We start from the raw sequence: 22727 nt of genomic DNA, 5'->3' as shown, positions 1-22727 counted from the left end.
CACCCGTAATTACTGTTCAGTAAGCTTTTAACGTTCGCATTTATTTAATTAGAATTTCTTACTTGTATAGCAGTTCTCGGTTCAGTATATCAGTAAAATGTCATATATTTAATATCATTAATAAGTTTAGGTTCAACGAAGTAGATCATTTATCTTTTTATTCACGTTGAAAATAATGTGTGTAAAAATCAACATTTTCTTTTATCTGTTTTCTAAATTATACATTAAACATTATTAAATAAAATTTTAATTTTATTAATTACTATATTATTATATAGAAAGAATAGTGATTTTATATTAATGTACATATTATTTCATTAAATTAATCAATGATCAAATAGAATTAAAAAATCAAACAGCAATCTTGCATTATTCACTTGATTTTATATTATAAATAATTGTCAAAATGTCATATACCTTTCTTTCTCACTGATTTATGTTGAAAATAGAAAGTGTTGATACCAAACTTTTCTTTAATTTTTTATAAACTACATATCTTATGCAATTAAGTCTTTGATTCAAATTTCAACTATAGTAATGGATTGGATGATATGAGTAAAATGAATTATATGAACCAATTTTGAATTGTAGTAATGGTTTGTATGATATGAGAACTATTATATATAACACCATACTAATCATTTTCTATAATGAGTAGGAAAAATAGATTAATATGAAAATAAATTATTATGCATTTACTAATATAAAGCATTAAATAAATAAAGTGAGTTACATCAATAATGACATTTTTATGTATCAAATTAAATATATAAATGGAGTCTTGAAGATATTATAAATGTCGAATATAAATCAATAGGAACATCAATTACAATAGGAGAAAAATTGAAAAAAATTGATAGTGTGGATGATATAAATCTAACATTTCATAAAGGATTGATTAGACATTTGATGTATTTGATATCTAGAAGGCTTGACATAATGTATGTTGTGAATTTAAACTTGAAATTCATGGAAACACCAAGTGGTATACATCTACAACAAAAAATAGAATCTTACGATATTTCAATGGAACAATAAATTGACAACATTTAATAAGCTACACCTAAAAAATTTATTTGGTTAGGTATATTGAAAGCAATTGAACATGTTAAATTGATGACATGAAGACCAATTATAAAATATTTTACATTTTAAATTTGGAGTACTTTTTTAGCATCATATGAATAATACATTTTGACATTATCAGCAAAAAATCAAATATATTACTACAACTGCAATAACATAACAACGAATCTAAATAAAATATATTATTAAAATTAAATAAATTAAAATATTTTATAATCAATAAAAATCCATATAAATTTATTCTCTAACCTTCTCTAATTATATGTATCTAGAATATTTTATTTATATACATATATTGAATTCATAATTTTTATAACAAATTCTATTATATTAAAATAGAACAATAGATTTAAAAACATTTTCATAATAGAACACGCAAAATTTACACTCAAAAGTATTTATTTATCCTCACTTAAATATTTAGTTTCTTTTCTATTTTCAAATAGTTCATTTTCAATTTGACTAGTTAAAATCATTTACTTCACTTGACTTTTGATATAAATATTAAACTCTCCTTCTCCAATAGATTAAACTCCTATCCTTCTCATATTCAACCTAATGTCATCTACTTCCCATTACAACAATAAATCTTGTTGACTTACATCTTTGACTTCATCTGATGGCTGAAAAGCATTATCCATGTAACTAAGGACAACTTTGACTTGAAAAGGCTTTTCACCTTGATATTTAGAATATAATAATTCATAGTCTAACCATTATTCTCATTCTTGGATTCTTGCTCATCCTTCCCACATTGCAAGCCCACCCAACATTTATGTTCAACTAATTCAACCCACCTAACAACTAAGTGTGATAGATGCAGCAGATCTAAACATTGGCATGTGTTGGCACTGATATTTAGAATGTGCATATATTTGGGACTTCTTTGTTGTAATATCCAAACATAAGCGAGGCTTGCCATTAGACAATTTGACACATTTCCATATTTTTTCTTTTAAATAACTTTCCAAATTAATGAGTGTAAGAACTTCAAATTCACCATCATGTATGTATCTTAAATTTTTCATAAATTAATTAAATAAATCATTATATTTAATAAATTATCTTTATTGTTTATCATTAATTAATTGTTTATCACTAAGGTTAATCAATTATATTAAATGAATTATTAAAATAAATAGAGTAATTGTTATCTATTAATTTATTAAATTGATTCTATCTTTGGGGTGTAGATTGGTTGGTTGAGCTGTTGAAAGACATGAACAACCGATGCAGGTTCAAGCTTCATCCTGGCCGAAAGGGCCAATTTACCTAGTCGTGTCGAGGTGGGGTATGTGAGTTCAACACACAACCCAGAGGATTGGTCTCACCTTGGTTGGATAGACTCAGTAACAAGGTCGCAAGTGAGTCACGGGGACATCTTTAAGATTAAAAAAAATTATGAAATTGATTCTATTAAGAGTAGTGAACAAAGTGATTATTAGATGTCCTACCTATGCTAATAGTTTGAATATAATGTTGTAGTGCCTATTGTGTAGGGGTAGCACCAATGACAAAGAAGGGAGGTTCATCAATACTCTATTAAGGTAATTCAATTGTTGAAATTCTACATCACGATGTGATGTGTTAGATGGATTTTTAAAGTTGTGATTTTATTGTCTCTTAAAATTTTGGAGTTAAGTTAGTTTAAATTGCTATATTAATTATTTTGGAATCTAGTGTTTGAATGAAAGATTCCTAATTGTTGTTGGTTGTTTATGCATATTTTTAATTGTATTAAAAATTCTTTAATTTGTATATATTTGTATTATTCATTTGGTTTCAAGGAGCTTAGGTATGTACCTAAGGGTTAAGCATGCTTTGGAATTTTACAATTGGTATTTAAGCCCGTTTTAATGACTTTTTATGTTGGTGATGAAGATTGAGAATTAAGAGATAAAATGGGTGATTTGACATTATCCCATTTCACCCTCTAGAGTTTGTTGAGGTTGGTTTGGGATGGTAACCACCAACCATGACTCACCCATTTTGGTGGACACATGGAATTTTCTTGAGAGGGAGAATCTCTCAAATTTTAGGACTTATTAAGAAGATAAGAATGCTTAGGAAAGTGTCACCTTCATATTAAAGGATTTTAATGGTTATTTTCTATTTGTTTTCTTTGTGTAGGTATGGAAAGGGGTCCTTACATCTGTTTACTCTTTCATTTTTTAATTTCTATCTTCTTACTTGAATATATGCTACTTTTGATTTATTAAATTTTCATTTGGAGGATAGAGGAGAGAAATTTCATGGATTTGAAGAGGGAAGAAGTAAAAAGAAGTCAAGGGAATTTTAACATGGAATATGAAGGATTTCGCCCCTAAAATTAATGTAGAAAGGTTAGTTTTCCTAACTCTTATGTTAATATAATACTCAAATTTCAAGAAATATGTGAATACTAAAATAACATTGTGTCGATGAAAAACATGGTGATAACCCACTATTACATAAAAAGGTCTAAAATATTTAAATATATCATATAATTTAAGAGAGAAATTTATTAAACTACATTCATATATGAGATTTTTTTTCCAAAGAATCTTAATTCCCATTTGGCCTCTTCTCCATATGGGTATCAACTCAATTTAGAAAAGAAAATTTAATATTAACTATATTTTCTTTATTGGTTTTGACTTTTTATCAGACTAAATTTAAATATTGTGAGTTAAATTTTTATAATCTTTAATACATTAAAAACATGATAGGTTTGTGAAATATTTGGAGGGAATCATACAAATAAATAACTCTTTTCATATTTTAAAAAAATTATATTTTGTATGATTTAGATGGTTGAAAATTTGTGCTTAATGATTTCAAAATTGTACAGTTCAGAAAATAAATTTTTTTCTTTACTCAAATTTATGTTAATATATTATAAAAATCATTATTAATATTTTTAATTTCCATAAATATAACATTTTTATAATAACTTTTAATATATATTTTAATTTTTATTGAGTTATAATTTGATATTTGATAAATAGGAAGTATTTTCCACAACAAGTCAAGCTATGATATTGCTATCAGGGTTTATAAGGCACAACACTTGCTGAAGGTTTTGCAAATGGGGTTGCATGCTAAGTGGGTTTAACCTTGGAGGGAACTTCATGGTTAAGTGCACTTGAGTTGGAGTAGTACTAGGATGGGTGACCTCCCGGGAAGTCCCAGTGCTTCACCCCTGTGAGCATCACCTAGATGCAATGAGTGCTGAGTGGACCATTCATTCTTATGAGAGATGGGATCTTGTGACCACTACTTGTGAAACATGGGTCAATGAGTTTGACTCAAAAACTACATAGTTGAACCTTGATAGCAATATCATAGTTTGACTTGCTGTGGAAAATACCTCCTACTTATCAATTGATGAGCTAAAGGGGCTCTATAATGAATGGTTCATAAGGAACAACACTTGCTGAAGGTTTTGCAAAAGGGGTTGCAAGCTAAGTGGGTTTAACCTTGGAGGGAACTCTATGGTTCAATGTGCTTGAGATGGAGTAGTACTAGGATGGGTGACCTCCCTGGAAGTCCTATTGCTTCACCCCTATGAGCATCACCTAGATGCAATGAGTGCTAAGTGGACCATTCATTCTCATTGAGAGATGGGTTCTTGTGAACCACTACTCATGAAACATGGGTCAATGAGTTTGACTTAGAAACTACATAGTTGAACCCTAATAGCAATATCATAGTTTGACTTGTTGTCGAAAATACCTCCTACTTATCAATTGATGAGCTAAAGGGGCTCTATAATGAATGGTTCATAAGGGAGAGCACTTGCTAAAGGTTTGCAAATGGTGTTGCAAGCTAAGTGGGTTTAACCTTGGAGGGAACTACGTGGTTAAGTGTGCTTGAGCTAGAGTAGTATTGGGATGGGTGACCTCTCGAGAAGTCCTAGTGCTTTACCCCTGTGAGCATCACCTAGATGGAATGAGTGGTAAGTGGACCATTCATTCTCATGAGAGATGAGTTCTTGTGAACCACTACTCGTGAAACATGGGTCAATGAGTTTGACTCAAAAAATACGTTGTTTGAACCCTAATAGCAATATCATAGTTTGACTTGTTGTGGAAAATACCTCCTACTTATCAATTGATGAGCTAAAGGGGCTCTATAATGAATGGTTCATAAGGCACAACACTTGCTGATGGTTTTGCAAATGGAGTTGCAAGCTAAGTGGGTTTAACCTTGGAGGGAACTTCGTGGTTAAGCATGCTTGAGCTGGAGTAGTACTGGGGTGGGTGACCTCCCGGGAAGTCCCAGTGCTTCACCCCTGTGAGCATCACCTAGATGCAATGAGTGCTAAGTGGACCATTCATTCTCATGAGAGATGGGTTCTTGTGAACCACTACTCATGAAACATAGGTCAATGGGTTTGACTCAAAAACTACACAGTTGAACCCTAATAGCAATATCATAATCTGATATTTATTAATATTTGAAAAAATTATTAAAAAAAAATTAATTAATTTAATATTGTAACCAATAAGTACTAACTAGTTGCTCAACTTTATGTTATAATCAAGCTCCGCTGAAACCATTTTCATCCTTTCGTGGAAAGGTAGCCTTTTAACTTATTGAGCTTTCTTATATTATGCTAAAGGCGTGAGAAGGGATAACACGCAGAAGCAATGGAAACTTTGTTATACGCTAAAAGGTAAATCTCCACCATTTCTAAGCTCGGTTTTTTTAAATTTATTTTCCCATTCTCAGCTGTGTTTCTATTTCAACCTTGGCTCCTACAGAAAGATTTATTTCAACCTGTTGTCCATCTGCTTTGAGTTTTTCTTTTGGATTTTGATATATTGTTGCTCATTGTGTTCAAACAGGATATCGAAGTCAAACCAATGCTCGACAGTGGAAGGCTTAAGCCTAGTTCTTCTACTTTTACTCCCCCCCGTCTCACTTATTGGCCAAGCCCACACAAATTTTATATTCAACCAATTCAATGTGTCGACCCTTGAATTGTATGGGAATGCTTCAGTGCAGTCGAAGGCCATCTCCCTGAATGGTCGATTCCAATTCAGTGTGGGCCGAGCTTTCTATCGACATCCTGTGCGCATGAAAGATCGCGGCTCTCTGAATTCTACTTTCTCTTTCAGCACAACTTTTGTGTTTAGCATTGATCCTTCTTCAGCTTTAGACTCTGGGTTTGGACTGGCGTTTATGATGACGCCCCACAGATCTATAGAGGGATTCCTACCAGGTCCATATCTTGGCCTGATTAGCAATTTATCAACTATGGGAGAGGCCTCTAATCATCTGTTCGCAGTCGAGTTCGACACATCAAAGAACTTGGAATTTCAGGACATCAACAACAATCACGTTGGTGTGGATCTCGACGACCTCATATCTGTAGACTCTAAGGCTGCGGGCTACTGGATTAACAGCAGCCGATTCCAGGAATTGGATCTCAAAAGCAGACAGAATATTCAAGCTTGGGTTGATTATGACAATATTCATAAGGAGCTCAAAGTCACCATTGCGGAGGCTGGTCTAGATCGTCCACAGAAACCACTGTTGTATATGAAAAATATGTCCCTATCCAACATTCTAGAAGAAGAAATGTACGTTGGTTTCTCAGCAGCTACGAGAATCCTTTCTGAAGAGAATTACATCCTGGCCTGGAGCTTTACTACAAACGGAACCGCTAAGCCCCTGAATATATCTAATCTTCCATCATTTATACACAGAAAATCCAAGAGCTCAAACTCCAAAATGATAGCTGGTATTAGCACAGCTTGCATCGTCCTCATCGTCCTGGTGGTGGCAGGATCACTTGTGTGGTTGAAAAGAAACCAGTACATAGATCTTATCGAAGAATGGGAGACGGAGTACTGGCCTCACAGGTTTAAGTACAAAGACCTACATATTGCAACCAAGGGCTTCCGAGACGAACGGCTTTTGGGATCCGGAGGCTTCGGTCGGGTGTACAGAGGAGTCCTTCCCGCAAACGGCCTCCAAGTAGCTGTGAAATGTATCCGTAGAGAAACCGATGATGGGGTGAAGGAATATATAGCTGAAATCTCTAGTCTTGGTCGCCTTCAACATCGAAATCTTGTGCAGATCAGAGGCTTCTGCAGGCGGGGAAAGCAGCTATTCATAGTTTATAACTACATGCCAAATGGGAGCCTGGACAAGATGATATTTGGAAACCCAAAGAAGGTTCTTGAATGGAGTCACAGGTACAGAGTCCTCAGAGATGTCGCTGCAGTTTTGTTGTATCTTCACGAAGAGTGGGAGCAATGCATAGTGCACAGAGACATTAAGTCCAGTAATGTTTTGCTAGATTCGGAGCTTAATGGGAAGTTAGGGGATTTTGGACTTGCCCGTCTGTACGAGCGCAACAAAAACTCACACACTACTCGTGTGGTTGGAACGCTGGGGTACATCGCACCGGAGCTTGTACATACAGGAAAGGCCAGCCCTGCCACAGATGTGTTCAGCTTTGGTATTTTAATGTTGGAGGTTGCATGCGGAAGGAGACCTGTCGATCCCTCTCTCCAACCTGCCGAAGTAATTATGGTGAAGTGGGTAAGAGAGCTTCATGTCAATGGCAGTCTCATGGATGCAGCAGACCCGAATCTTGGTGGGCAATATGTTGAAGGTGAGATGGAGAGAGTGCTCAAATTGGGGCTGCTCTGTTCTAATCGTCAGCCAGAAGGTAGGCTTGGAATGAGACAAGTTCTGCAAATACTTGAAGAAGAAGCTCCAAATCAAGTTTCTGATGCCCCTTTCAATTTGGAGTTGAGATCAACAAGCAGTGCTTCGAAGTCTCTTCCAGATTCACTGCAGTGACGCTTCCATTTCCAAGTCTTTGAACGCACGATAGTCTCTGCGAAGTCAGATCAACCTCGTTTTCTGATTATGTCAATGTGTATAAGATGGATCTTTGTATGGTGTTCTGTTTCTGCTATAACCTTCTTATTAGTGTCTCAATAATCTTCTTGTTAGAGATTCACCTTGGGTTTTACACTAACGGACATTGGTGATTGTATTATATTTGGATGCAATATGTAACTACTGCATAAATATATATTTTTTAATGGGAGAGAAATCGTAGGTTTTGTAGATGATGTCATAATTTCTCGTTGTAATCCAAAAATTAGCAAATCAACAATGGTTCATGTTCAGTTATATCATTGGCTTTGCAAGAGACCGGCAAGTCTACTTCTTCAGGATGTAATGTGCATACTTCTCTCTCGACTCGAGGATATTTATTTTTTTAATATAAATATATATTTTTTTGCAGTACATTTTTAGATTATATTTTTTGTATACTTTTGTATTAATGTGACTTTTGGATTATATTTTGTATATATTTTTGTCACCAATATTTTGGATCATATTACATGATCTTTCATAAATATGAGAATTAACTCTATTCTTTAATTATCAACGTGATGAATCCAAAACAATGATGACAAAAATATACACATGATGTAATTTAGAAATGTACTGCAAATCTTTATGGACTTTGGAAACTACATTACTTTAATAAATATTTTTGTTTAAATATTTTGAATATGTGCTCAACATTTGTGGTTTCTTGGTAAGGAAGAAATTTAGAGATGTCTACATTTTCTTACTTAAACTATATGTACATTGGAGTAATTGGGAACATACTAGGTGGAGTATAAGCAATTTTTTTAGTCATACGATAGGCTTCCCAACATTCCTTTATGAATTATTTCACCATAATTTAGAAACCCGTCTATTGAGTTTTTTTATCAGTGCCCAATTAATTAATTAAAAACATATCCCTTTTGCCCTTATCCCACCCTATATTTTCTATGTATTTAGATAATCATCTACATAGAGATAGTAGATATAGGGTGTGAGATGTCATAAGGCTTCCATTGCAGATGTTTACAACCACCAACATCCAAAAATGTTGGATATGAATTTTGTAATATGATATTGTGAAGGTTGTATTATTTGAAGGTTTCTAAGAGCTTTCATAGAGTTCAAGAGTTCCTTCATCAAAACATAATATAACATGAAGAAAATAAAATATCCCTAATTATTTTATCAATTGTTTATATGTGATAATTGATAAATAGTTTTAAAAAGTTAAATTTTCTATAATTGAAAATGAAAGTATAAATATTGATCCAAATCATAATTAATAGATGATTTAACCTAGAAATGCAACTATGAGATAAATCAATTTAAAGTGGAAAATAGTTATATTTCTCTCTTCCTTTGAAAAAAGTAGTTACAACAACATTTTGGTAGAGCATTACACTATAATATTCCTAGTATTAGACTCACTCTTCTCTCTAAATCAAACTAGTTATTTCCCTAAAATCCATCGAACTTGCATTGTAGCTTCTTTGTAATCATATATTAAAATTGGTCTTATGTATCTTTAAAATAGCCACATTTGGACTCTATATTCATGCACATAAGGACGTCAAAATGAAATGTAATATTTCACACCTTTTTTTTCATTCTCGCTTTGAATAGGTGTTTAAAATTACCATGATAAATGTATTAGTATACCCCAACTATATTAGTTGCTTGAAACTACTCTCTAATTTTTCCCTATTCAAATAAAGTAATTAAGATAAATTATATTATTTAATTAATTTTAGTATTTTATTAAGATAAACTATCTATTGTGTAATAATATAGCACTATGAAAGTGAAAGTGTGTGTGTGTGTGTGTGTGTATTTTGGCATAGTATATCCATTGATAGTTTCTATGAGTAGTTGTTTCTTTTAGTATGTGTGAAATTAACATTTAGTTTAGGGGATAATGGATTAGTGATATAGAATCATAAAACTCTTTTCTCTTGTTTCATGAAGATACAATTTAGACACATTTATTTAGTTCAGTTATTTTTATTTTTGCATCTCAATTTCATTTAATGTATCAAACGAAAATTCCCCCATTAATGTGTTAGGAAGAATAATCTTCCTCCCAACCCCCAGGAGAATGTGAAATGGGATTCACATAAGGATAGATTAAGGTGAATTTTTATAGAGATTCAAGAGGTAACCATGGCCAAGCAAGGTGGGTTGTGTGGTTAGAGACCATATGGGTAGCGTTATTTGTGAGAAAGAAAAGCACTTGTGGGTGACAACAAATAATTTTGTAGATTTTAGAGTTGATCTAGTTGGTTTGAAGCATGTATTAGAGGTTAGATTAGCCATAATTCACTTGGAGGGGATTCCCTAATTACAATCAGTGCTATTTGATAAAACTCTATCCTTAATTAGAGAGTAGATAGATGGCTAAGGCCAATACAAGAGACCAAAAGAAAGTTTGTAGAGTCCAAATTCACCCATGTTTATTAGGAGGGGAATGGGGAGGTAGGTGAGTTAGCAAATAAGATAGCTAAGATGGAGAGGAATGATAGATAAGTGAGGAAAGATCAATGGTTGGTTCATGTGGCTGCTAAGGTGGATGTGATGATAGGTGATTTGAGAATTAGATGATTGCAAAATGACGTACTACTACCAATTGGGTAGGATGAGGTGATGAGTATTTAGTGTGACATTCATTGTGGGTGATGGCTGCATCTAAAGAAGATAGGGTGGATGCAGTAATAAATTGAAGGACGATGACATGTTGAACATTGCACTGGCCAACACACTATGCTAGACAATTTATGATATATGGTCATGTGAAATGGAATTCTTGGAGGATTTGGATGCTTTTTCTACAAGTATATTAGTTTTCAAAGAGTTCAAAGGTACAAAAGTGATTATCAACAATTTTTTTAGAAAGAGAAATGATTTATTAGGTCAAGAGGTGAGGGGAGTATTTAGAAACCATTTTTCTTTTCATTGTTAATATTTTCTAAAAATTTGAATGGCAACCATGGATAAACCTATAAGTTTGTGTTGCAGGAACTGACAAATGTCATGCCTTGGCGACATCTTGGAGAAGAGATTGAATAGGTTTTGAACTCTAGGCATTTAATGATCACTCATGCAGTGCAAAGAATTCTAGGGGATAATTTTTTTAAGATGGAGCACCCTTATAAGTTAAATACTGATATATTTGTTACGTTTGTGGAAATTGTTGGACTTTGGTTTGTGGAAGCTGATAAACAAATACTACCTTAGAGAACTAGAGAACATATTGGAGAATGTTGATGAAGGGTTTATGATGCCTCAACCTAAGGATTACTATGTTATTTACTTTCTAAACTGTTATAAGTATATGTATCTAGAATATTTTATTTATATACATATTTTTCATTTAATATTTCTCATAAAAAATTCTATAGGTATAAAGAACATTTCAAAAATAGAACACACAAAATTTAGATTCCAAAAGTATTTATTCATCCTGACGTAAATATTTAGTCTCTTTTCTACTTCCAAATAGTTCATTTTCAATTTGACTAGTTAAAATCATTTATTTCACTTGACTTTTGATAAATCTATTAAAATATCCCCCTCCCCAAACATTAAACTCATTTCCTTATCAGATTTGATATAACATCATCTACTTCCCATTACAATAATAAATCTTGTTGACTTAAATCTTTGACTTCATTTTAGGGATGAAAAGTATTCCTTATCTAACAAAGGATTGTTTTGGGTGGAAAAGACTAAATTCATCTTGATTTCTAGAATATATTAATTTAGAGTCTAACCAATATTTTCATTCTTGAAATCTTGCTCCTGCTTTCCACATCACTCACTGAATAAGACAACCCAACATTTATGTTTAGTCATTTTCCACTTATGCATATATAGTCTTTTATTAGTTTAACCAATTATCAGTTAAAACTAAAAATAAAAATAAAAGATGAGCAACAATCTTGTATCATTCACTTGTTTTTAAAACATAAATAATTGTCAAAATTTTATTTATCTCTCTTTCCCATTAATTAATGTTTGGGAATAATCAATTCTAATACCAAACTTTTATTTATGTTTTTCCTAAACTAGATGTCCACTATATTTAATTAATTGATTCAAATTTGAAATATAGTAATTCCTTAGATGATATGAGAAATATTATATATGTCGTACTAATCATTTTCTATTATGAGGAGGAAAAATAAATTATTATATATAGTAATACAAACATTTAAAACAACATTAGTTACAAAAATAATGATATTTTATACATTAAATTAAATATATAAGTGAAGTCTCAAAGAGATTATGAATGATGCACATAAATCAATAGGAGCATCCATTATAATAGGACAAAAAATGGGAAAAACTAATAGAAGGGATGATATAAAAGACTAATTAGAAATCTGATGTATTTTTTAACTATAAGAATTCATATGATGTATGTTGTAATTTTAATCTTGATCCATGGAAATTTCAAGTTGTATACATCTACAAGAAAAAATGGAATCATAAGATATGTCAATGGAATAATAAATTGACATTCGTTAAACTACACTTGAAACTTTTATTACATTAGGTATATTGATAGAACTAAACATGCTAAATTGATGATAGAAAGACCAATTTTAAAAATATTTTACATTTTGACTTTGGAGTAATTTTTTTGCATCATAAAGTCAATACATTATGACATTATCAACAAAAAGTTAAATATATTATATTATGACTTCAATTACATAACAACCAATCTAAATTAAAAAATATTGTAAAATTTAAATAAATAAAAATAAATTTAATAACTAATAAAAAATTAATAGAATTTATTTTCCAAGCTTTTCTAAATATATGAATCTAAAAATAATACTTTTGTAATAAATTCTATAGTTATAAAAGAACATTTGAAAAGTACAACACAAAAAATTTAGGTTTGAAAAGTATTTATTTGTCCTAATTTGAATATCCAGTTCCTCTTTTATTTCCAAATAGCTCATTTTTAATTTAACTAGTTAAAACCATTTACTTGACTTGACTTTTGATATAACTTTTAAAATCTTCTCCTCACCACACTTTAAAGTACTTTCCTTACTAGATTTGAACTAATGTTATCTACTTCCTATTACAACAAAAAATGTTGTTGACTTACATCTAAACAACTTCATGTGACTGAAAAAGTATTCCTTGTCTAATTAAGCACAATTTTGAGTGGAAAAGATTAATCATCTTGATTTAGATAGAATATATCTAACCATTATTGTCATTCTTGGTATCTTTCTCATCCTCCCAACGTCACTCACTACATAAGTCCACTTAAATAATTAAATAAAAATATTTTCTAACCAATTAAAAATTAATAGAAATTTATTTTCTGACCTTTTCTAATATATTTTATTTATACACATTATTTTTATTTAATAATTCTAATATCCAATTCTATAGGTATAAAACAACATTTTAAAAATAGAACAAACAAAATTTAGATTCCAAAATTGTTTAATTATCCTAACATAAATATTTAGTTTTGTTTCTATTTCCGAATTGTTTATTTTCACTTCGACTTGTTAAAATCATTTACTTCACTTGACTTTTGGTATACCTATTAAAATTTCCTTCTCTCAACACATTAAACTCCTCTCCTTGTCAAATTTGACCTAATGTAATCTGCTTCCCACTACAATTATAAATTTTGTTGACATAGGTATTTGACTTCATCTTAAGGTTGAAAAGAATTCCCCATCTAATTAAGGATAATTTTTGGTGAAAAAGACTATTCATCTTAATTTCAAAAATATTTTAATTTAGAGTCTAACCATTCTTGTCATTCTTGGAATCTTGCTCCTCCTTCCCATATCGCTCACTGCATAGGACCACCCAAAATTTATGTTTAACTAACTCAATAGACCTACCTGCTATAGTCTAATAGATACAAATGATCCAAATATTGATGTGTGTTGGTAGGGATATCCAAGAAGGTGCACATATTTGCGACTTATTTGCTATAATATCCAGACATAAGCAAGGCTTACAATTAGACAAGTTGATACATTTCAATATCTTTTTCTCTTTTAAATTCCTTTTAGAATTAAAAATAGTAGAAACTTTGAATTTACTATCAATTATTCATCTTAACTTTTTCATAAGTTAATTAAATAAATCTTTACATAATTAATTACATTTATCATTTATGATTAATTAACTATTTTTTCTCTTAAATTAATCAATTGAATCAAATGAATTGTTAAAGTAGATGGAGTAATTGTTATCTATTAATTTATGAAATTGATTCTAGTAAGACTGATTAACAAAGTGATTGTTAGATGTCTTACCTAGGCTAATATTTTGAATATAGTATTGTGGTGTGTATTGTGCAAGGGTAGTGCTAATGGGAGAGAAGGGAGATCCATCAAAACTCCATTGAGTTAAATTCTTGAAGTTCTAAATTGTGATGTGATGTGTTAGGATGAATTCATGCGTTGTGATTTTATTGCCTCTTAAAATTTTGGAGTTAATTTTATTTCAATTCAATGTTTGGATGGGAGATTCTTAGTTCTTGTTCATTTTTTATGCATATTTTTAATTGAGATTAAAAAAATATTCAAATTGCTTAGTTTTGTATTATTCATGTGGTTTCAAGGAAATTAGTTATGTACCTAAGTGTTAGACATACTTTGAAACTTTTTATTTAAGCCATGGTTGAGTTGTAAGCCCTTTTTAATGACATTTAAATTTGGTGATGGAAATTAAGAGTTGAGAGATGAAATGGGTGGCATGTCATCATCCCATTTCACCATCAAAGTTTGTTGAGGTTGGTTTAAGATGGATAACCCCCTCTTATGACTCTACCATTTGGGTGGACAATAGAAATTTATTGAGATGAAAAACCTCTCAATTTCCGCAACTCATTAAGAAGAAAAGAATGCTTAAGAAAGATGGGATGTGAAGTTGACAAGTTTCACCTTGACATTAAATTGTTTTAGGGGTTGTTTTCTTCTTTTCATTGTTTAGGTATGGAAAGGAGCTTTTGCATGTAGTTACTTTTTCATTTTTTCCTTCCCATCTTCTTACTTTAATAGATGATAAATTTGATTTAGAAAATTTTCATTTGAAGAATATATGAAAAATTTCTTGAATCTAATAATATTAATATATATTTAAATTTTTAATGTATCTAGTATTTATTAATATTTGAAGAAAAATTAACAAAAATTTAAGTAATTTAACAATATAAACAATAACTACAAACTAGGTGCTCAACTTTATGTCAAAATCTAGCTCCGTTTGAAACCTTTCTATCTTTTTCCTGGAGAGGGAGCCCTGAACTTATTGTACACGGGTACAGGGGCTCAGGTTTACCTTGGAACGCGTGGACACTTTCAGAATACATGAATATTTCGTTGCTGTTTGATTTTTCATCGTCTTCTGCAGTATGTTTATATTCGAAAAACCAGAGCGCTTTCTTATATTATGAAAGAGGTGTGAGAAGGGACAACACGCCGAAGCAATGAAAACTTTGCTATACACTAAAAGGTAAATCTGCAACATTTTGTAGGCTTGGTTTACTCGAATTTTATTTGCCATTCTTGGGTGTATTTCGATTTCGATTTTGGCTCCTTCTGAACAAATTATTTCGAGTTTTTCTTTTGGATTTCGATATACTGTTGGTCATTATGTTCGAAGTCAAGCTGGAGGTCGACAATGGAAGGCTTGAGCGTGGTTCTTCTACTTTTCCTCCTCCTCGCCTCGCTTATTGCCCAAGCCCACACAAATTTTATCTTCACCCAATTCAATGTGTTGACACCCGAATTGTATGGGAATGCTTCAGTGCAGTCCAAGACGATCTCCCTTAATGGTCGATTCCAATTCGGTACGGGCCGAGCTTTCTATAGACACCCTGTGCGTATGAAAGATCGCGGCTTACTGAATTCTACTTTCTCTTTCACCACAACTTTTATGTTTAGCATTATTCCTTCTTTGCCTTCACATCTTGGGTTTGGACTAGCGTTTATGATGACACCCCACAAATCTCTAGAGGGATTTTTCCCAAGCCCGTACCTTGGCTTGATAAGAGATTTATCAGATATGGGAGAGGCCTCTAATTATCTGTTTACGGTCGAGTTCGACACATTAAGGAACTTGGAATTTCACGACATCAACAATAGTCACGTTGGTGTGGACCTCAACGAACTTTGGTCTGTTCACTCTACGCCTGCACGCTGGTGGATGATGTCATGCCCAATTTTTGGGCACGAACGGAATAATTTTTTTTTTTGAATACTCTACTAAGTATGATTAACTTAATTAGAATAATGCATTTTGGGTTGGGTCTTAACTATATTTGTGTAAATCGGGTAATTAAACTCAATTGGGTGACAAGGTTTACTAAGTCATCTACGAGCTAAAATTTCTCCCAAAAGGATTATACTAATCTTCATTAATAATAATTAAAATCTCAAGTATAACGATTAATCTCGAATTTAAACGTTTTAAAATTTATCTTATCTTTCTTAACCTACTAGGATTTCTAAGTCTAATTATCCTCGTTATTAAAACACCTTATTAAAATAAAACCCCCATAATTTAAAATTACTTTATAATCTTATACTTAAATGGCCCTCTTGGCCTTACAAATAATATTGCTTATACTTTTTTTTATTGAGTCTAATCCACCAAGTATTAAAATCTTTTTATAAAATTTCTTCTACATTTACCCAATATTTTAAAAAAAACTCACAAAACTTAATTTTACATCTAACAAGTTTATTTACAAATAAATACTAAAATTAATCCACTTTTATATATATATATATATATATATATATATATATATATATATATATATATATATATATATATATATATATATTCACTTATATATTTTATCTAAGAATGTATTCTAAAGAAGGAGTTCATATATAAGTTTATAAATACATCCTACAGAGGGGGTGGGGCTTTTATTCTAATATAATGAGCTACCCCTTTTAAAATGTTTCTCCCACCATACACATACTTATTTAAAATTCAATGTGTATGTGTTGCCCTAACCCGAAACTAGGGTTAGGGCAAGTTTGATATCATCTCTTTTTTTTTTGTTATGTGCTGTGTGTGTGTGAAGTCTTTTTTTTTTTTTTTTAATGAGTGTGTGTGTGTGTGTGTAGGTGCGGACACGGCGGCCCGAGCTCGGCCCGAGCTCAGCCCTTGGCCGAGTCGAAGAAAGGAGGCGGGGAGAGGAAACGGCGCGCAGGGCCGACCCCTCCCTTTTTTTGCTGCGTGTTTGTTACATGGCGGAAGGGGGAGGAAGAGGGGAGGAAGTGGAGCGTTTGTTGGTAGCCGTGGCGCGGGAGTGGGAGACAGGCAGAGCGGGGGGGAGAGCCGACAGCGCAGGGCACCGCCGGCTGCGGACGGCGCTGCCCGCAGGCTGCGGCTCCCGCAAGCTGCGGACGTCGCCGCCCGTAGTCTGCGAGTGCCGCAGGCTGCGGCCGCCGCCGCCCAAGTGTTGCGGCCCCCGTGGTTCTTACAGTTCTTGCCCTTGGTTACTCAAAACGTTGATTCATATCTTATTTTCGAGGTTTAGTAATATTTTAACTTAAACAAGGAGATTAAATAGAAATGCAGGGTTAATAGTCCAACATGAAATATATATATATATATATATATATATATATTTATATATTTATATATTTATGTATATATCATTAGATTTTCTCTTTTTTTCTATCTAACAGATTAACATGCAATGAACTTCTTTATAAGGCATGAACCAGTTTATTTATATATATATATGTGAAAAATAGATTTAGTATAACACATTTTTGTTTCTTTATCTGTTATATAACAAAATATCAGAATAACATACAGGGAGATAAAATGTATATATATTTATATTTTTGCTACTCTTTAAACTATGATCCATTTAGGCTTCTATTTTCGTTTGAAACTTCAAAGTGCATATAGGAGGATTCCTAATGGTTATTTATATTTGAATAATGAGGAAAACATGCATTTCTTCATTTATTTACAGCAGCATTAACATAACTAAATGAACATGTAGAAAACAGAAATAAGTTTTCCTTTGTCCAATAAACTAAAACTAGATGCAAGTTTTTTTTTGATAAGGAAATAGACTAACTAGAATAAGATTCATTTCAGCTTGAATAGATAAATAATAACAGATTTAATTAAATTTGCAGCAACCTATTTAACTTAAAGAAATATGGAGTAACAACTATATATATATATATTTTTTTTATTTTATTTCAGTTTACACAAAAGTGCATATATTTTTTCCCTTCTTTTTTTTTAAAGTGTACATGCAGATTTTAAATGCAACTAACACTTTTCTTTCTTTTTTTTTTTTCGCAAAACTACCAAGTAGATAATACAATGTGCATTTCATTAGCAGGTGTGGATACAAATAATCATGAATACAAATGGGTTTGAAACCCCAACAATGTTTTTCTCTACATAGTAACTTGAAAGTATTACAACACTTTCTTTCCTTGAAAGTAAATACTACAAATGCTCCCATTTCTTCTTTTATGCAGCTACAACATTGAATCTATCCCCTTTTTTTTTTTTTTTTTAAAACACTTTTCTGCAACACCAAACAGCAACATAGTTCTTTAATCCTTCTTTTCCCATCCCATGCAACCTGCAATAAAACACATCTTTGACCATGGAGAGCTCACCTCCCAGCCTAGGCTTACTAGAAGCCACCCCCGAGCTTGGAGAACCAAGCACTAGATGGATTACAAACAAGCAAACTCTACAACAAACATAGGAAGACACTCAACATACAACTTACCCATCCCAAGCTACACTTTCACCACATTCATGATGATTCTTCCATGGGTGGAAGTGGACCAAGTACCAATGGGGAGATTGCAAGCCAAATACAACACAAGCCACCTCATGGCAATACAAATGCAACAAAATACTTCCACAATCCTTATGCCCCCCAAAAGGCTCAAGGCCATATTTACTCCCCTTATGACCCCCAAATGCATACACAAGGCTATGCAACAAGGGTCACAAAGGACACCCTTGAGATCACTCTCCATAAGGAGAGCCTCTCACCCAAGGCTTTCATACTCCTTCCACCCCAAGATCTTCCTACCCTCCCAAGAGTAGGAGATCTTGGACACTCCCAAAAACAACAAGAACACAAAACAAAACACATAGAAATGAAACTACACATTCTTTACTTCAACAAAAACTTCATAAAACACTTTCTTTACAAGCAACTCTTTTCTTCTACAAAACAACATAAACTAACACATACAACATAAACAAGAGGAGATAAGAAGGAACCAACCTTATCCTGCCAATAGGTATGCTAAAATTAGTTGGGGATGAGCTGCCCAATTCCACACAAACTTTTCTCCCAATTCCTCCAAAAATTCTATTCTCCTACTAATTTTTCAAATCAAAGCATAATCTCCAAAAATGGAGAGTGGGTGATTACTCACTAAGTCTCCAATTCTTGCCTAAGAAGGCCTCTCACACACTTCCCAACCCCTTGGGTGAGGTGAGAGTTCCCATTGGTTGCCCTTCCCAAACTCTTACACATTACCAAAATTGGAAAGGGAAAAGGTGGAAGAAGATGGGGAACAGAGTTTGACATCAAAAGAGAAGGTTGTCTATCCTAGGAGGAACCTTCTAAGTTGAATTTTCGTTCATCTTGGAAATACCACTTTTTGAAGTGACTAAATAGTCACATGGGAGAAGCCACATGTTTCAGAATACCCCTAACCCATAGGTATACCCTTTGGACCTTTGGAAAAGCCTTAAAACTGACCCTAAGAGTCCATTTAACCCTTTAGAATCCCAACTGAAGTTTACCTACGGGTCAAACTTGAGTTGACCACTCCCAAGACTCCCTACCCAAGGCAAATTTGGGACCACACTCAAGTTTTTGAATGGCTTTGGTAGAAACAAAACTCCCTCCAAGAGACAAGTCAAAATCAATGACACTAATCAGCACATGTGTCAAGTGACACAATAAAAATACAATATAAAAATCACACATGGAGTTTGTCTCTTGTAGGATTACACATATACATATAAATTAATTTTAACACTCAAGCATCATACACTTCACAAATAAAATACATTACAATGGGGTGTTGTCTCTCCAAATAGACAACTCCTGGCTTAACAAACTGTAGCGTCGTAAATTGTACGCACTTGCTAGGATAGTACAATTTCACACCTAGTTTAGCACCCGCCTTGGCGCATTTTGCATCTTGCATTGCATTTTCCCTTTAGCGCTTAATTAATTAAATTAATTAGGTCTAAGGTTCTATTTTATCATCTCCTATATCATAAAGTTGGGCCCTTTCATTAAAGTGTGCCCTTTTCATTTTATTCCTCCTATACATCACTTAATCAAAAACCCTGATTAGGTCCTATTTTGAACTTGGGGGCTGGATTTCGGAGGTCAAAACATCTCGAAATCACCTATAACTTCGGGATTCTCTCTAAAATCATCATATCCAACGGCCCTGAAAATTTGGTGAAAAGTTGTCGGGACCATGGCGCCCGGAGAGGACCATGGCGCCCGGAGTGCAACATGGTCCTGGACATTTTTCTCAAAATTTTAGGAGCGCGATCCAATCATAAAATAAAGCTTAACCCCAAGAAATTGGCGGGAGATTCAATCTCTAGGTCGGCCAAAAGATGAAATTATGACCTAGGGTTTCATATATAAGAGCTCTCTTTCTTCATTTGAAAGGATCTGATTTTTGTTTCCAGGAACTTCATAGGCAGCGAAAGAGCAGATCTTTGAAGACTTCAACAACACTCAACATCCATCCATCAAGCATCCATCAATTTCATTCATCTATTTAGGGCTTGGGAGACATTGAAGAACAATAGGAGATTACCGACTGAAGATTGGCTTGTACTCCTCCCTTGAGGGTTGGGTATGATTTCATGTTGTTTTCATGTCTTTGCATAAGCTTCAATATATCCTTTATTCATGCTTTAGATCACTTTGCATCTTGATTTAGAGCATTTACATTATCATTTACAAGCAATTAGGGTTTGCTTTCTAGGTTGCTCTAGTTTGCTTTCTTGCATTTTAGGACCTTGCACACACACTAGGTCTGCACACACAATACATTTTACAATACAACTTGGCTATTCATGGAGGTGGAAATCATCGAAGCGGGGGTTTGACTAAGGCAAAACCCTATATAGCCACCCAAACACCTTTTCAGATATAAGTGCAGGTTTCGGGACTCGGACGACGCCGCAGGTTGCAGATCCGGAAGAAGCAGACGGAGACCAAACAACACACCCAATTTCAGAGCAAAAGACTAGGACAGGGGCGTGGGGCACCCTGGTCCTACCAAGACAGGGGCGCTGGGTGCCCTGGTCCCTGGGACAGGGGCGCTGGGTGCCCTGGTCCTCCTGACAGACAACATTTCCGACAGTTTTCCAGAGTGCAAAACAGTAGTTTCAGGTGCAGTTTCAGGTGCAGAATCAGGATAGTGGCGCCCGCGCCCTTGTCCCGAACATTTTCAGTCAGATTTTAACTCCGGGTACGCAGTTGCATTCTTTTGTTGTCCTTGTGTTTACAGCTTTTCATTATTTCAGTTCAATTCTGCAATCTTGTCATTAGTTCATACTTACTCTTTGGGGTTAGGGATTGAACTTGCATCATTTCATCTTTCAATTACAACAAAGGAATAGAAATCCTAATATGTAGCCCATGGCTCTCTCTTCCACAAAAAGAAGTAGCCAATTGTGTGATACCTCTAGGCTCTTTCGTATTCCACAAATGTGTGCTTGAAAGTGAGATTAGGGCCTGTTTGCTTAGTGTCACTTTTTCTCCCACACATTTTGGTGAACCCAACGTGAACTCCAATCTTCTCTAATTCTGATTTATGTTTTCAAATTTGAGTGTTTATGCTATTTCAAATTCAAATTTGTATTTACAAGTCTTAATTTCTTGCAAGATTCAAAAATTTAGAGGAAATTTTTGCTAAAACCCTAAAGTTGAACTTGTGGATAGCTTAATTGGGATCAATAATTTCAAATCTGATTTAGGAACTCATTTGAATCATAAATTTCATTTTCTAAATCTACATTCTAAGTGCTTGCATTGGTTAAAATTAAAAATTTCCTTCTATTTTGCATGTGTTATCATTTGAAAGAGGAAAATTGTTGTCATGATGCATTCATTTCATAGATGTGATAATGGGTTAGCTTCCCTTGTTTCAATTTTTTCTTCTCCTAAAGAACCTCCCCCCATCTATAACAACATTTTAGTGCTTAAAAGAGTTGCTACCAATCCCTTTGAGACTCTCCCATGCTCTAAGGATGAAGACTTTAAGAGTGATCTTGACAATTCTCCTAAAATGTGCCCTTCCTATTTAGCTATCCTAGAGGAAGAGAATGATATCATAAACACCTTTCTTAATGTTACTTCACCTTCTCTAAGTGAAAAGGTATTGATGAACATTGACTTATTTTCTCCTAAAGTTGGTCCTTCCAATGGGGGCATGTTAGTGCAACAAGAGGTTATGAACACTTCTTTCAAAGATCTCCTTCCTAAGCATGAATCTTTGGAGAAATATGTTCATGTTCCTCCTAAAAAACACTCCCTTCATGAGGATCCTTTTGTGCAAGAAGATGACATTATCCCTACATTTCCTAGTGATGGCATTTCCTTTTCCAACAAAATTCCCACTAGAGATGATGAATTAATGATAAATGCTTACCCTTCTCCTAAAGTTTGTCTTACCCATAAGCATCCCTTAGAGAAAGAAGATGAAATAATAATCAATTTCCTTAATTCTCTCTCCCCTAAAGATCAT

The 22727-nt window shown here is 33.3% G+C and overlaps 1 protein-coding gene across 1 annotated transcript; it reads left to right on the top strand.

Moving 5' to 3' along the window:
- The first annotated feature begins 5644 nt into the window (after nt 1-5644).
- On the top strand, nt 5645-8264 carry LOC131032624 (L-type lectin-domain containing receptor kinase SIT2). The gene is made up of 2 exons (XM_057963640.2): nt 5645-5743; nt 5916-8264. Exons 1-2 carry the CDS (start codon nt 5718-5720, stop codon nt 7882-7884), a joined length of 1995 nt encoding a protein of 664 aa, XP_057819623.1. The 5' UTR covers nt 5645-5717; the 3' UTR covers nt 7885-8264.
- The last annotated feature ends 14463 nt before the right edge of the window (nt 8265-22727 follow it).

This window comes from Cryptomeria japonica, chromosome 7 (assembly GCF_030272615.1).
Source record: "Cryptomeria japonica chromosome 7, Sugi_1.0, whole genome shotgun sequence".
Taxonomy (NCBI): domain Eukaryota; kingdom Viridiplantae; phylum Streptophyta; class Pinopsida; order Cupressales; family Cupressaceae; genus Cryptomeria; species Cryptomeria japonica.
The sequence above is the reverse complement of the archived record's forward strand: the minus strand, read 5'-3'. Positions and strand labels throughout refer to the sequence as shown.

Bases quoted from the DNA above. Each gene is read 5' to 3' on its own strand.
- LOC131032624 (XM_057963640.2), top strand. From the start codon at position 5,718: ATGGAAACTTTGTTATACGCTAAAAG. The intron at 5,744-5,915 runs GTAAATCTCCAC...GTGTTCAAACAG, and splicing joins ACTTTGTTATACGCTAAAAG to GATATCGAAGTCAAACCAAT.